This window comes from Phodopus roborovskii, unplaced genomic scaffold (assembly GCF_943737965.1).
Source record: "Phodopus roborovskii unplaced genomic scaffold, PHOROB, whole genome shotgun sequence".
NCBI classification, from domain to species: Eukaryota; Metazoa; Chordata; class Mammalia; order Rodentia; family Cricetidae; genus Phodopus; species Phodopus roborovskii.
In genome coordinates, this window is record NW_026126549.1 from 8,393,934 (window position 1) to 8,410,718 (window position 16,785).

Here is a 16,785-nt window from a genome sequence, read left to right on the forward strand (position 1 = left end):
TAGAGAATCCCCAGCCAGCCAGGGTTTGTAGTGAGATCCTACTAAGAGAATAAAAAAGAAACATAAAGAGAGAGAGGAATTAAAACTGAAACTGGAGATGATATGTAAGTTCATTTTTTTTTAGGGTTTAAATTTTTTGAAATTGAAATTAAGCTAAAATTTAAAATTGCCCACTAGATTGTCATCAACATTTCTAATGTGTTTGTAATCATGATGTTAAGTACTGCCTTCAAAGCAAGAAACAAGCCTGTTTTGTCTTGCTTGTTTGTTTTCTGTTTTGTTTTGTTTTGTTTTTGAGGCACAGTTTGGCAATGTAGCTCAGACTGGCTTTTAAGAGAGTCCTGGGATTACAGGTGTGTGCCACTGTTACCTGCAAGGACAAAGCGATATAAATCCTCAAATTAAAAGTTAATCTGACTCCACTAAGAAATTAAAAGATTTGGGATTTTCTGTTTCACTGAAAAACATTAACTGAAAACATGTCATTATTTTGTTAATGATTTTGAGTCTGAAACCATTTAGTACCATGTTTATTAATTTTGGTCTTATTTCGTTTGATTTGGCTGTTAGGTCAAAATTATAAATGTTCATATAGCAATTTCCAGAAGGAAGGATGAAGAAAGACTTTAGTTTGTATAGTTTATTCCAACTACCATCTTATAATGCTATATTTCAAGCTTGAAGAAAATATTTTAAGATGGCAGTATGGTATTTTATACATTATGATATAATTACATAAATATTAATTTCTGTTTTCTCAAGAAAACTGATATCTGCATGAGAAAGAGAAAGTTTTCAGGTTCTTCCAGATATATTTTAGCAATGCTGCTTTTTCAGTTTTGCTTGCACATATTTTGTTTATTTTTGGGTCTGGCAATTTAAAAACAAAACCAAAAACAAATCATATCCATCCATTACTATCTTTGTGATTCAGGTGCTTGAAATTTCCAAGAGTATGTCTGTACAAGTCTTCTATCTGTTTGGCCTCATTTTGGTATACCTGCAGACTTCATTTTGTTTTCTTTCTCTTAATTCTGTTAATTTATTTAATCTCATGGGAGAGAAAACATGACCATTCTTTTCTCTATGGTACTTCATTCTGTCATCCAGTTCATACTCTTAGCTGCTTTGGATCCATATATTTGTTTTTATTAGTGGAGTGGCCGCTGCCTAGCTGTCATGGTAGTGTGCTAGTGTAACAGATGGAAACAAGTTATTTCTCCAGTAGATCTTCATTCTTATTTTTGCTTTGTGTCCACTTAAATCTTTACAAGCTATACTGTACTGTCAAGAATAACTTATATTTACATTTTAAAATTATACACACACTCACACACATATACATAATACATACATATATATATATATATATATATATATATAGAGAGAGAGAGAGAGAGAGAGAGAGAGAGAGACATCTCTAAAAAGTGAGCTAAACTTAATTTCTGTAAAAGTTGCTGTTGGAAAAGTTGTTAGTAAAAGTTAACCATATGCTTTGAGTACATCTTACAAAAGAAAAAAATTCTTAAACAAAATGAAAATTACTTTCACTTTTGTTAGAAAACTGATTTCCTAATGGGAAATTACCTTTTCCACATTTTATGCTTTAGTAAAAATTTTTAAGACTTGACAGTCATGGACATCTGAAAATGAAATTTATTTTCTGTTTTGATCTTATATGAGTAACACAGTCTTTTTAAGTCATAGTTTATATTCAGACATCTATAGCTCATGTCAGCTTTTTGTAGTGATCAATAGGCCCTATTTTTCTCATATATTCTGCAGAATCTACTCTCTTTAAATATTGGCTTCATTAAAATTAAAATACACATTTCATTGTTTACTACCACTTACTTTTCCTGTTATACATTCTACACAGAAGCATTGAACATGCTTGAGAAATAATTTGATTCTCTAATTCATCTGCGTATTCTAAATAACCCCATCCTCTGCATGTCTACGGCTTGCTGCATATGTTTAGAAGAGATGTAGATGGTTGTTCTTAGAAACTGCTGTTTCTGCACACTAAGGATGTGGCATATAAATGCCACTGAAATCAGTTTCTGTGGTGACTTTATATATTTTCATTAGCAGCTAAGAGTTGACACCATCTTTGGTCACAGAAACAGTTTAATGAAATGTTTTTCTTTTTCTTTGTCTGAGCTTAATTAGCTCTGCATAAAGTATCATAGAAGAAAAAGGCTTCATGGTAATTAATACTGAAAAAATAGGTTTCCTGTTTATAAAGGTAAAATATAAAACCATTAAATAAGATACATATTTTTAACAATAATAAAATCTTTTAATAACTTACAGCCTTTAAAATATTTACATTAAAATACTTTTCTGTAGTCACCTTTTCATATGTAATCCTTTATGGAACTTCCACAGCTATAATAGTAGCAAATTGATTTTGGAATTTGAAATTTTACTTAGTCTGTTACTTGAAGAAATTATGATAGTTCCAGATGTCTACAGCTTCAAAATAATTTCTGTTCCCTTGCAGACAACTTACTTTTGGGAAAAGAATATTTACAGGGTGATTAATCTCTTTGAACTGGATTCCTCTTTGATCCTGAGTCATTCAAAAATTTGATAGCTAGGACTTTTACTTGAAATTACCAAGTTAAAGATCCTTTTGAATATGATATATGTTCAGTTATATTATTCTGAAGATAAGATAGTCAGTTGTGTCTTTAACACTTTTGGCTGGTGGGAAAGAAGTAGGTTACCCTATAAACTTCATTGTCTCAGGTAGGTACAAAAGAAGAAGTCAGTCAAATTTTTAGCTTTGTGTCAAAAACAACTGCCATTAAATTACGGAAATTGAATTTGCCCACCCTGTTTGGACTTGGGTATGGAGCTTCCATCCATTATCACCGTATCATTGCCTGTGTAGACCATATCTATTATTAATACAATTTTACTAATTTTTCTATTTCCAATCCTAAATTGATAATCCATGGCTTTTATTTTATTGCTTAACAATGTTTGTATCCTTTATTCAGCAAATAGTTTACACTGGCCTATTTTGTATCAGTCAAGATTTTTCTCAGGTAACAACAGCTTTATTATTATTATTATTTTAATAAAAGAGGTAGGATTACAGAAGAAAAATACATTATGAAAAGGGACTTTAAAACTATTGCTTCTAATTTCATGGATATTTTCTTTTCATATATGTAATTGAGCAAAGAGGAAGGTTTTTTTTTTTTTTTTTTTTTTTTGGTATGTTTGCTGTAAAACAATGCCACTGAACTCAGATGTATTTGTTGGCTTTGCTTTTTATATAGTCTGAATTTTTAAAAATGATGAAATCTTATTGGTGTATGTTAAATCTTGGTAGTGAAGCCTATTAATAAATTTAAAAATTATATATATGTATGCATTTTTCTTTCATTTTAAAGTGTAGTTTCTAACAAATTATTTGACAAATTATAAATGTTCCTACTAGAGGAAGCCAAGTATATGCACTAATGGTGATAACTGGAAATTTAAAATTCATTTCTTTATATATTCTTTCTCCAAGTTTGTGTGGCTGAAACTCAGCATATGTTGTTGAGACTAATTCAGATGACAAAGCATGTTTAATTATTAGATTTCCACTAATGGCTTGCTCAGGAGAGTCTCCATGCAGTTTCAGTTTGGGGCATAATTATTCTTTTTGGACTAAGACTTCCCTAAAAGTGTGTGTGTATTTTTTTGTTTGTTTGTTTTTTGTTTTGTTTTGTTTTTTAATATTTTAGACCTTTCTTAGAAAGTTTGGAAAAGCCCCAATAGTATTACCACCAATTTCATTGTTTGAAATGTAAGGGTTTAGCCCTGAATGAAGATGCTAAATAATTACTATTACTTTTATTTCACAAACATGTAGATGATAACTTCCATTTTAAAATAAAAGCAAACCTGTTGTGATTGTTTCAAAAGATGTTTAATAAGGAAACTAATATAAATCACTTCTCAAAACTTATGTCTGTTAAATTGTAGCGAAATTTTAGCTTTTATTTGAACCTCTTGTGTGTTATCTGGGTAGCATACATAACTCATACTTATATCTTTCTTTACATTGTTACTGCATGTATTCACTGTATTTCCTAATGTGTCAGCTGTTTTCTCTTTATAGATTAGTATTTCAAAGTAACCATCTCATATTGATTCTAACTACCATCTGGTCTCTAAGCTTGTTATGTGAAAATCTTTTTATCATTGTCTTCCATTGCTAAGTTTGTTTGTAATGAGCTACACCTGAGTTGTACATTTTCTTTTTCTTTTATTTGCTTCTGTATACAGGCTGGCTTAGCAGGAGCTCCAGCCCGTGCTGTATCAGCTGTAAAGAATATGAATCTTCCTGAGATCCCAAGAAATATTAACATTGGTGACATCAGTATAAAAGTGCCAAACCTGCCCTCTTTTAAATAAGATAGTAAAAAGGCCACTCCCAGGTAAAATCGAGAGGGAAAGTCATCTAAGTTTACCATGCAGTTGTTTACCAAAAATAGAGGAGGAGAGTGTTAACTTTGCTCTTGGATTTAAGTCAAGGTACTGTATAGAAGCTGCATAAAATCAGTATGGAAGTTCAATGTTGCTTTTCTTGCTCAGTGATTTTAAAGAAATTGAGTTCCAGTGTGGCTTTTTTTTTTTTTTTTTTTTTTTTTGTTTTTGTTTTGTTTTTCCTTTTCTAAATTGCATTCCTATGCCCACATAAAGGCATGCCTCATATATTGGCTATCACAGTATTTCTAAAAGTGAGATGTTTCTTTAATTATGTACAACCCAAAATGTTGATGTTTTGTATGGATCACAAGTGCAGCATTCTCTAATTCTTTCTGCTGTTTGTCACAATTGTTATTTAAAGAACCAAGTATGTATTGCATGAAAAACATGACCTTTTCCTTAGTTTAAATAAACTCCAAGGTAACTGGACTTCTAAAGTACCTTTCTGTTTTGCTTGGTATCTGCTTTAGCAATAATTTTTTTTTTTTTTACAAACTTCTGACTCAACAAAGTAAATAAAAGTATATTTTATCACTGTTAAGCAACTGTCAGTGTTGACTTTTTTTAATTCATACTCATGTTTTTATTCCTCAGAAGCTCACTGAGTTATTTGGAAGCTACTGTGTCACAGACCGGTGTCTCTCATTGTGTTTATTATATATGATGAAACATACTTTTTCAAAAATATTAAGGAACTGTTTTGTTTGCCGGTAAATAACCTTGCCTCCTGTTCTTGCCCAGAAGATGAACAATGTGGTCAGCTAATGACTGTTTGGATGATTCCAGTTACTGTTATAAAATCACAGCTAAAGTACTGTTGAATCTTGATTGGTTGGTTTTGCCTTTTAAGTTCTGGCAGATGTTCTAATTTTTGTCATTGGTTCATATTTTCTTTTGTGGTCTTACCTCAGGAACTGAGGGTTCCTTCTCAAGTTGGACCATGGCTTTCCGTATATTGTTTTTCTCATACATGTTTTCTTTGACAGACTTCTTCAGATTTGTTTTTTACATATGGATTTTTCTTTAAGAACACTAATTTTTTTCAAGTTTTGTCTGCTTTATTTCACCACTTAAAGCAATAAGGTTTTTTCCCTCACACTGAAGCATAAATTGATGGCAGAGCCTACATCCTGGGATGTGCTTAGGGTAGCTGAGCTGTAAGAGCCAGTAGTAGAGTAAGTGGCAGACAGAGTGAGCTGCTTAATGTTGCTGTTGTTGATCTTTTAGATGTGTGTTCCGGGCTGGCATACTGTAAAGCATAGTCAGTAACTTGAAACTTGAAGGTGTTTCAGAATGAAACAAGGAAGAAATGTTTACTTGAACATAGTTATTCATATTTGTACTTGTAAACAACATCAAAATGATTTTAAAAATTACCTAGATGCAAAGTGTCACAAAAAAAAAAAAAAAAAAAAAAAAAAAAAATTCCAGGTGGTAAGAAAATCTTTGGGAGGCAGAAGCTTGTAAAGTGAGCATTATGCAAATAAAGCAAACCTGGAAAGGTGAATGTTAGTCAAGCTGGCAATAAGTCTTGAAGGTATATGGGCTTAAGAGCCCTCAAATTTTAGGAGCTGGAGGTACTAGTAGCACTTAGAATTGAATTCTTTTTATAGGTCTATAGAGAAACAACTTGACTTTCACTTCCCCCCTGTTGCCTGTCCTCTCTGCAAGAGACTGCAAGGGCAGACATGACTTAGGGTTAAGCACCGAACTAGCCAGAGGACCCTAAAGACAAGCCAGATGATGGGACAGGGACCTTGTGACCTCTCTGGGACCTCATAAGAACGCTAATCTCATTTTCATAAGGGTGCTATCCCCATGACATAATTACCTTTTAAAGGCCTCCTTTATATTTCTGCGTTGGGAATTAGCATTTCAACATGAGTTTTTAGCAATGTCTTACTCTTTTTGAGCTGCTACAAAAGCTATGAGTGACAGTTGTTTTTAATAGGTCTGGAAGTTTCCATGCAAGATCAAGCCTTCAGCATATTTGTTGTTAGGTAAGGTTACATTCCTAATAGAAGGCTCTACTTGTTATGTCTTCACATTGTGGGAGAGGGCAGGCAAGCTCCATTAAGCATGAATGTGCGTGCGTGTACACATATGCATTACAATACATCCCTGGAGGTCAGAGGACAACTTGGGTGAGTTGGTTCTCTTCTTGCAGTATGTGGATTACAGGATTGAACTAAGGCTTGGCAGCAAGTGCCTTCATTCCATGAGCCATTCTTCTGGCTTTCTGAGAACTTCATTTCTAGGACCTAGTTACATCTTAAAAGCTCCATTTTCTATATTATTATAATCATTGGAGATTAAGATTTGGCTTGGTTCATCATTGGGCAGGGACACATTCAGATCATAATACCAATAAAATCCGTGAGGAGGTAAGGATAAGAAAAAAAGTCACACATGTAATAAAAAATATTTTATAAACTACAAAGAGAAATGACTTTAAATTTTGAAGAAAAAAATTTGAGTAAAATTCCGTACCAAATTTTTAGTTACATGAGATTATAATAAATGTTTTCATACATGTAAGATTTCAAAAGATGTATTTATCTTGCCTTCTTATCATTAACATCTGAAACATGTATACCACCAAAATACATTATATAATGAAGACATGACATGGCCTATTCACAAATAGGTACAGCCAGGGAGGAATATGAGGGAAATTGACGGGGCAGGGGTGAATCTTAGAACTTTGCAGCAGACCTAAATGACAGTTAGTCTCTATTGAAACAGGAAAACAGAGGATTCAAAGAAATATTTCTCTAAGGGAAAAAAAAAAAAAAAAACCCAAAAAAAACAAAAAAAACTGATTTTAGTAGGTCAGGGAATTAATTGGCTAAATGAGGTGTTTAACCAGATTGAGTTTATTGGCATGCTTTTTTAGTCTTGATACTAATAACACAGTTTTTACTCAAAAAAAAAAAAAAAAAAAAAAAAAAAAAACCTTGACAACATCAAAGTGGGGAAGGCTTTAAATATTTGTATTTCAATGCAGCTATGTTTATGGAGTATCAGGGTAAGCAGATACTGTAGGTTTTTTTAAAACAAATTCTTTAAGTCTTAAATATGTAAAATATTCAAGAAGAAAGAACCAGAGTATATTGTAAGAATTAAATACATTTTGTGGGCCTATAAAGTAGTTGGTATAAGTTTTTAAAAAGGATTTGGTAGACTGACATACCAATATTATACTACTGGTAAGAAAAACAAGTCAATATTATTAGTACCCAATAAATACATAGTGATGCTTGACCTCACTGGTAATGGGGAACACTGGCTAAATGAACAATTAGATGTTGTTCATGCTATCTTGGCAAAAATTACCAGAGTTGTCTTATAGCCAGTGGTAGAGATAATTGGGGGAAATGAGAAATTACTCATATTGATACTTCAACATTTTAAAAAAGAGTATATCAAGTTCTGTAGAAAATTTTAATGAAAAATAAACATGTACAAACATAGCTTGTGACACCCTTTGGTGTCTTCTTGTAGGATTCCTTCCATTCTTTTGTTTTGCATTTAAAAATATATGTTTCCAGTGTTGAACTTCATGATTCTCCTGTCTCAGCCTCCTAAGTGCTGAGACTACAGATGTGTCCCACAACTCCTAGCTGATGTCTTTTAATATAGAGACATTTATCACATTAATTTTCTGCCAAACAAAATAGTACATGAAATTAGTTAATTGCTTATCTACCAGAAAATGATTAAAGTATAGTAACTGTCATACCACTTGTAATAGCAAGACTGGGATGACCCAGGTTCGTCATGGATTGACTAAAAAGCCACCTTGCATCCATACCATGCAATCCTGTGGCTCTGCCAGAGAATCAAAGGGTCTCTCAGTATTGCCAAGACATAATTTTTAGGATATACTACTTGATGAAAAAAAGGAAGCTAGGGAAGTGAATTGGTGGTATGTTACATGTATGCAAGGGCTCTTCAGAAAAACTGTGTGTAGGACTATTGAGAGGCTGTTATAAGGAGTTGGATTTACCTGATGTTCAGAAGACTGACAAATCTCAAGATCTGCATCATCAACTAGATACGTGGCTCAGGAAGAACTGGTGCTTCGGCTTTCATGCTAAGAAAGGGAAAGGCATCGAGAGCAGAGGACACCCTTTCTAGGGGCCAGCTAGGTAAGCTGCTTTTTTCTTTTCACACCTACTGATGGGATGAGCCACATGGACATTACATTCTCTCCTTTACTTCTCCATCACCTTAAATGTTAGTCTCTACCCCCATAACAATATAAGATTCTCTATTCTGTGGCTTAGTCAGGTTGTATTTACCTTTTTTAAATGCAAAGATAGGTCATGCATATTTAGTGAGAAACAGGGCAGAAAATTGGGAATACAAGTAAACCTTCTCAAAGTACATTATTTTGAAACCATTTATATAGTTTACATATATATTATTAAAAATCCCTAAAAGTTGAAATTGAACCAGATGAACTGATTTATGTAGTAGGCTGGTAGTATTACTGCCCAGAGAAGAAACATTTGACATAACTTTAAACTACTTGGCCATATGTGACTAAAGATAACAGCCCTGAGGTCCCACCCTCTGTTTTTGGGAATCAGTGTTGGTGCTGTTTTAAAGACTGTTAATGGGTTGGAAATCTATGTTTCCATTTAATTGATGGACCTGTTTCCTACATCTGGTCCCTGAAAGATGACAGTGTACTACAAATTTCAGGTTGCAGCCCAATTGTAACTACAGTGTTAGTGTGATATCTGCTAGAGGAGACTAATAAAACTTGTAGATGGTGTGTGTCATATATATATATACACATATGTTACATACACATGTGCACATATACACAATACAGTATTGATGACAAATGCGTTCTTTGTGTGTGTGTCTGTGGGACAAATGTAGGTGCAAGTGTATTTAGAGGCCCAAGCAGTACATCAGGTATCTCTCTTCCTCCATCACTCTGCCTCACTGCTTGGACAAAAGGTCTCTCACTAATCTAGAAACTTGCCATCCTAGCTAGTCTTGCTGACAGAGGGCCCTCAGGATCCTCCTGTTTCTACCACCCCAATGTTGGGGTTACAGGCACATGTAGCCATGCTTGGCTTTGTTTGTTTGCTTTTTATTTTTATTTACTTTTGCTTTAATAATGCGTGTTCTCTTTACACAAAAGGTATGAAAGGAAGCAGGGATGACATTTCTAATTTCACGAACAACTTAAAAATAAGAGAAACTGAAAACCATGCAGGTGGTACCAAAGACGACGATGACTACTACTACTACTACTACTACTACTTTTCTTCTTTCTTAACTATCGGCTCCTCTAAGGACCTTTAGTTAGTGTGAGAGAAGCTGTGAGGACAGTGGCCTCTAGTGGACAAGGAAAGATGGTTGACTTATTCTTTTATCTTAATTGTGGATTACTGCAAGGAAACAATCTTATAGTCACATCAGGGAAGGTAACACATGTACTCACAAAGACTGACAGAATGCACAAGACCTGCACAGTTTCAAACCAGACAAAAATCTCAGCACAGCAAAGGGGAAGTGGATACAAAGTCCCACTGCTAACCAAGAAGTTACCTGCAGTTGATACCCACTGGTAAAGAGAAAATCAGTGTTCTCCAGTGGAGTGTCACTAGGCATATCAGCCACACCCCAGGGCAGACCCCTGCGGGGCTATGCAGCTGCAAGGGATTCGTGCTTATATACCTACCCCCAGTAGTATCAGAGATGGGAGAAGATGCTGTGTGGTGTTTATGGACATGCCCCAATGGGAAAATCCAGCTGACAGATCTTGAAGATAGGCAGACCTGACAATAATAGGTAGTAAAATGGAAATAATGCGTTTGGGAAATGTTGGGGCAGATGACATATTCTCCAAGGTTAAATCAATTTCTAAATCAGTAGCCATTATATGATGCCATGTTCCCGGTAAGTAGACTGCATAGGCCCCAGATACCACAGAGTAGAAGAATGAGGGGCTCTACTTACATACACCAGCCTGGTGATTTACACCTCACTGGGTAAGACTTCAAGCCAGACATTAAAAATCAGTCTCTCAAGTGAGAATTGGGTACAAACCTGACAACATGGTTGATGAGGAAGAGTAAAGATATCTACTAGGTTAATACCCATGTACCATCACAGGGTTTAGGGAGATATATAAACACTGTCAGAAGTAGCTTTTGTTGCTGATGACTGCATAAGAAGCGATAGAGTTGACACCAGTCAAAAACCTCACTGACCTTCCCTTTTCAACCATCCACGTTGTCGTTCCCTTCACATAAAATGAGTCAAGGCGGAGCTCAGAAAACCCTCATGCACCTTGCCTCATGGGGTATATGATCTCAAGACTCAAATGCTCTGCTGTGGTGATAGGAATGGACCCCATTGGCTCATAGAGTTGATGTAAAGGTGGTGTGGCCTTGGAGGAAGTGTGGCCTTGGAGGAAGTGTGTCACTAGGGATGAGCTCTGGGGTTTCAAATCTCAAGTCAGGCTCAGTGTCACTCTCTTCCTGCTGCCAGCTGATTGCTACTTCTCCAGGCTGTATTCATACTGCCATGCTTCCCCATCATGGCGATAATGGACTAAACCTCTAAACTGTAAGCAAGCCCCAGTGAAATGATTTCCTTTATAAGAGCTGCAGTGGTCATGGTGTCTCTTCACAACAATGGAACATTGCTAATCCTAGCATGGCACCCTTGTAAAAGAATCCCCCTGAGCCTGGGATTTCTGGTTTGAAGTGAGAATGTCGGTGGTGCTTATTTATCTCAATCACTGGGATGGCTGCATACACAAAGCTCAGTGCAGTGCCAAGCATGTCAGCAGTGTTCAGGGAGATGGGTTTTTCTTTTTCTTGATGATTCATTTTGTCTTTAAAGTGTATGCCGCTGCTTCAGAAACTACACAAGGACTGAGTTGTGTTTTTCTGTTTTTGTTTTCATTTGAAGGGTTTGTTCTACCTAAAACATTTTTCTTCAAATGCCTTCATTACCTTACTAATGCCTCTGACTCTGGGGGATTGCTAAGACCACTCTTTACCACAGTCCAGCCTTCTGCAAGACTGGCGAGGGGCTGACAATCCACCGCATAGTTAAGACCACAGTCTTTTCCCAGTAAAGTTATTTTTGTTCCAGGAGGCGGGGATGTAAATGCTTATGTTTGATGCCTTCTTTGTCGTGCATCCTCCATTTCTTGGCGGCTGTTTTTATTGGTGCTTTCATGTTCACATGGAAGTAGAAGAGACACTTCCACCCAGACTTAGGAACAGTCGACTGAAGAGTTATTAGTGATACATGTGAGACTTTCCCCTAAGTGGGGGCTAAGATATAGTTTTCATATTGGAGGTTTTTTGTATCATCTGCTACCAGCCCCCAACCCTCCATGCCTCGCTCCACTGACATGAGCCCCAATGAACTGGCCCTATGCTCATGGCTGCTGACAGAGGCTCTGATTAGATGTCATTCCCTAAACATAATGATGTGTTTATCCTGCTTTTTTGTAGAAAAAACAGCAGTCAGATACTGACCAATCCCTTCACTCCTGAGCATTTTCTAGTGCCCTACAACGAACCTCAGAAAGGTCAAGACCCAAAGTTATTTTTAGAGTGAAAATAACCAAACTGCATTAGAAAGCAGGAGTCATTCTCATTTATATCTGCAGTGAGCCCATGCTGTCTGTGTCCTGCTCGCAATAGACTTGAAGCTCAAGTAGATTTTGATATGGCAAGGATCACCTGCTTTGTCTCAGGCTGCCATGTGTAGTGGTCACTTGGCTTCTTTTGAAGCCTTTCTCCAGGTGGGCCTGTGCCCCTTACCTACTAGGAACTATCACTTGCTCTTGGAAGCATGTGGCAAGTGATGGCTGCACTTGAAAAGTGGAATTGTGCAGTGTGAATGGCTGCGTGCCTGGGATCTGAGAACTTAGGAGGAGAAGGCAGGAAGATCAGCCACTTGAGGCCAGCCTGGGCCACTTGGGAAACCCTACCTCTAGCTAGCTAAGTAACTAAATGAAAAAATGAGTTTCTCAAATCAATCTGGGAGTGGTGATGGGATGATGTGTGTGAGATCCTATCACCCATAGCCCATGCCAGACTGTTACTGTCTCTGCTAAACAATCACATCTCCACTGTGTCAAATATATGTGACAGGTTATACTGAAAAAACAGAAGTGGAGCCATGTTGGTGCTCAGATTTAGGAGCTGGTGCTGACCTGCATAGGGGTGTGGTTGTTTCTGAGAAAAGTGAAGCTAGTTGGCACCAGTTGGAATCAACTGTCACCAACTGTTTGGGTGACTGACAAATAGAAAAAGCAAGAAGGAATACTTCTTCCTACCCTCTAATCTCTGTATTAAGTGTGTAGATGGGGAACTAGTTTGTCGAGTCCTGGATGTATTTACAGAGCAGGACTTCAGATGAGAGATTTGGAACCCAAACTCCACCCATCATTTTGTACAGGCAGGTTAGAGGCAGGGTGTGCTGGCTAGTGACCACATCAGTGTCAAGATTATAGATAATCAAGTAGTGTCACAGGCTCAGGGATTCACTGACAGTGTACCCTGTTGACCAGTATCATCCTTAAAGATGAACAAACAGGATAGTAAGACTCAAGGAAGTCAAACAGGAATTTTGTTAATAGGCATTTCTAGTGCTAAATCACAGTAACCAGAGTGGTTCTTTCAAGAACAATGAAAGCAATACAGTAACAAATCTGCTTGTTGAGAAGGTTGAATGTTCAATGCCTAGTTGTGACCAAGAAAGAAATAGAAGAGCCTCTGACATAAATGCCAGGGTTTTTGATCTAGCACCATATGTCTGCTTTATCTACCCCATTTCTCTTTAATTTTACATGATTGTGAAAACCTTAGAATATTTTCCTGAAGCTTGTCTGCCTCAAGGGTCCCTTTGTGACTTCAATTTCAGTAAATACAAGTGAAGTTCTTGGTGTGCAGTCCAAGAGCATGCATGACTCAGTGAACCAAGCATGTACTTTACATTTCGCCTTAAAATTCTGACTAGTGTACACACAGAATCCATTGCTTAGTAAAGAATAACATTGCCAAATGAAAGTGAAGTGTCTGTTAGACTCTATGGGCTGCCTCTGTGAAGATGAACATACTCTCAAAAGAAGATTTGCTAACTCACAAACAGTGCTGGCTCACAAGACTAGCTCACGGAGTAAGAGCATGTTTGCTATCCCAGCACCTACTTGCTGGAGACAGGAGAATCAGTTATTTCAAGAGTCGCTTTGACTACCTAGACAGCTCAAGGTCTGTACTGTACTAATGTACAGAAAGACGGTAGTTACAGAGAGGGAGGGGTGGGCAGAAGATTGTAATGCGAACTAGACCCTGAAGATAGGCCTGGTGTTGGGTGTTTTGAGTACATGGACACTGTAATGCTGAGTATTGATAAAAGTCGCTCATCCAGGTTGGGTTGTCTGACTGCCAATTAGGAGAAGGGACCAGGGAAGAAAGACTTAGAAAGCCCTTGGCTGTTGCGGTTAAACAAGGATCAGGATAAACAGATAGGCTTAATAAATGTTTATTCAGGGAGAAATAACTTACAACCTAAACAGATGAACACCAGCAAGTTCCACCGGATGCTCTCCTCTCAGCGACTTGCCAGCAAGAGAGCTTCCCAGGCTCCTCCTCAGACCTAGTTCCCCAGGTCACTTCTGCCCCTGGCTCCACTCCCCAGTGGGTGTGGTCAGTGCCACAGAAGGAGACAAAGTGAATATCCCACTATACTTGGCTGTTTCAGTGAAATGTAATCAAATAAAGCATTTTACACTACACTATTTTAAACTCCCAGATACCTACAATAGAATAGAAACAAAGAGTCTGTCCCCCGTTCCAAAAAAAAAAAAAAAAAAAAAAAAAAAAAACACCCTGAAAAAACAAATAGCCTTTCCAACTTCCATAACATAAAGATGTGGCCCAAAGCCCAGACCACAAACTTCAAAGGGTACTAGAAATATTGTGAAATCAAAGTTGGGGGAAATGAAAGCTAGCCTTGAGAAGAAAGAATACAACACAGGGCAGAAAAATTATAGATCCTAAAAATTCAAGAAAGTACGATAGCATGGCAAGGGCACCTGCTGACAAGCCCAGCCACCTGAATCCAAGTACCCTTGGATTTTAGCACTGTGAGGGGGATATACAGGATGACCCTGGAGCATCTTCTGGTTCCAGGAAGTAAGGATGTGCTCAGATAACAAAGCAATGGGTGTGTGTCAAAGGCACTCAAGTGCCAACATCAAGAACTCTTCATGGCAACTACTGAAACAATCTGAACAATAAAATAAGTAACAAATCATTGGACTCCAAACACACACACACACACACACACACACACACACACACACACACACACACACACACACATTAGTATCTTTCAGTCTACACGGACAAATAAGTGGTTCATAAGTGAGAGTTAGCAAATCTGTGAAAGGAATTCTGTGTAATCTGTGTAGGTACCACCCCTTCCCCTTGTCAAGTAAATGAAGCATAATTTCCTATCCTTCCACGTCAGGCTGCATGATGTGACCTCCTTCTAAAGGACACACATGGAGAGGGACATGAATGGAAAAATGTGACAAGCACTGCTCAGCTGTATAATCAAGGCCAGGGGATCAGGTGCTGTTGATACCCAAGGCCCTGAGTGTTGTCTGCTGATGAAGCAATTGGTGGATTACCTTTGGCCTCCAGGTAGGTTCTTATTCCATCTTCCCCAAGAATGGAGCTGACAGAAAGCAAAGAAAACACACAGGATGTTCTGTATTTTTCATTTCAGGATAAACCTTTAAACAGAACAACTTAAAAGAGACTGCCACATAGGATCTAATGAATCAGGTTTGAATTCTTCACTAGCGGCAGGATGCTAGCTGGAGCCCCTATAGCTTTGAGAAGTATTGTAACTCAGGAGCTCTGGGAGAAGCAAGGCATAGTGGCACATGTGTTTAATCCCAGCACTCCAGACACAGAGACTGGCAGATCTCTGTGACAACAAAATAGTCCCTTGCAGAGCAGGTCTGCAGTTGCTGCCTATAGCAAGTCTGAGCCCCAAGCTTCCAAAACTGCAGGCCTGAAGTCTGCAGCCACTGATCTTAGAGGCAGTGAAGGCCAGAGGCAGCTGCAGGAAGAACTCGTTTCTATAGCCCTGCTGAGTGCAGTCTGAGTGACTGAAGCAGGAATGGGCCCTTCCTGCAGACTGCTGGAATATGGCAGGCTGGCTCCAGTGGGCTCTCTTCCTGGAGCAGAAGCCTCAGGAACAAGGACTTCCCATAAATCTGCATCCTGTAAATCTTCCCTTTGCAGGTCTCTTTGCCTTTGAGGTTTCAGCCTGCCAGCTTTCAGAAAGCTTCATGTGGGGGTGCAGTTGCCCCAACAATAAGAACAAGTTTTTCCTGTTACTCCTTTCAAAAACGTCAATCCTCAATTCAGTCATGGGGGGGGGGGGCAAGCACAGTTTGAGACCATCCTACAAAGTACCTTGAACTCAAATCTTGCCAAGGCCATATAAAACAAGGAAGATTTGAGAAGTAGCCACAGTCTAGTCTAAGGAGACACAATGGCTTAATTGGATGTAGTATCATACAGGGATCCTAGGTTAGTAAGTCAAACTCCAACAAAATATGACTTTTGCTAATGCTAGTGCACTGTAGTTTTTCTGTAGTTTAAATGATGGTAAAATACTATAATAACAATAGAGGTAACTGGGTGCTGGGAGCAAGAGATTTGTGCAAACCTACACTTGAAATTTTTGAATTTTTAAAATTAACCTTTACGAGGCCCCTAAAGCATGTATGTATGTATGTATGTATGTATGTATATATATATTATATAGATTATATGTATATATATATATATACACATATATATTATATAGTATGAACCTCTTTGTTACCATTCATCCATAGTTCCCTATTTTTCCTCTCTCTCTCTCTATATATATATATGTATATATACACACACACACACACACACACACACACACACACACACACAAATAGGCCTGTAATACTCCTTGCCACATTTTAATGTATTTGCAGAGGACACTTAGATTCTCTGCACTTTTAAAAATTATTTTAATAATCATGTAATTTCTCTGGGTGTAGCTTGAGCATATATGAGCCCTCAAAGCCCTCCTCCACAGTGATGCACTTCCTCTAATGAGGCCACACCTACTTCAACAATGCCAAATCTCCCTCCTAATAGTGTCATTCCCTTTGGGGGCCATTTTCTTTCAAATCACCACAGTCACCATAGCCATGTGGGTTCTAGGATCCAGACCCAGCTC

General features: G+C 37.5%; 1 protein-coding gene across 4 annotated transcripts in view; it reads left to right on the forward strand.

Annotated features, from left to right (window-relative positions):
• The window catches only part of Ap3s1 (adaptor related protein complex 3 subunit sigma 1), a 41,849-nt gene extending 36,926 nt beyond the window's left edge, over positions 1-4,923 (forward strand). For 2 of the 4 annotated variants that reach the window (XR_007835562.1, XM_051201126.1), the window contains 2 exons: positions 3,009-3,056; positions 4,291-4,923. Coding sequence is in view for 2 of the 4 variants with exons in the window: in XM_051201126.1 (XP_051057083.1) it covers positions 3,009-3,056; positions 4,291-4,419 (177 nt within the window). In the remaining 2 variants the exon portion in view is untranslated. The remainder of the gene's footprint in view (positions 1-3,008; positions 3,057-4,290) is intronic. The other 2 variants (XM_051201125.1, XM_051201124.1) reach the window with 1 other exon arrangement.
• Positions 4,924-16,785: the final 11,862 nt, after the last annotated feature.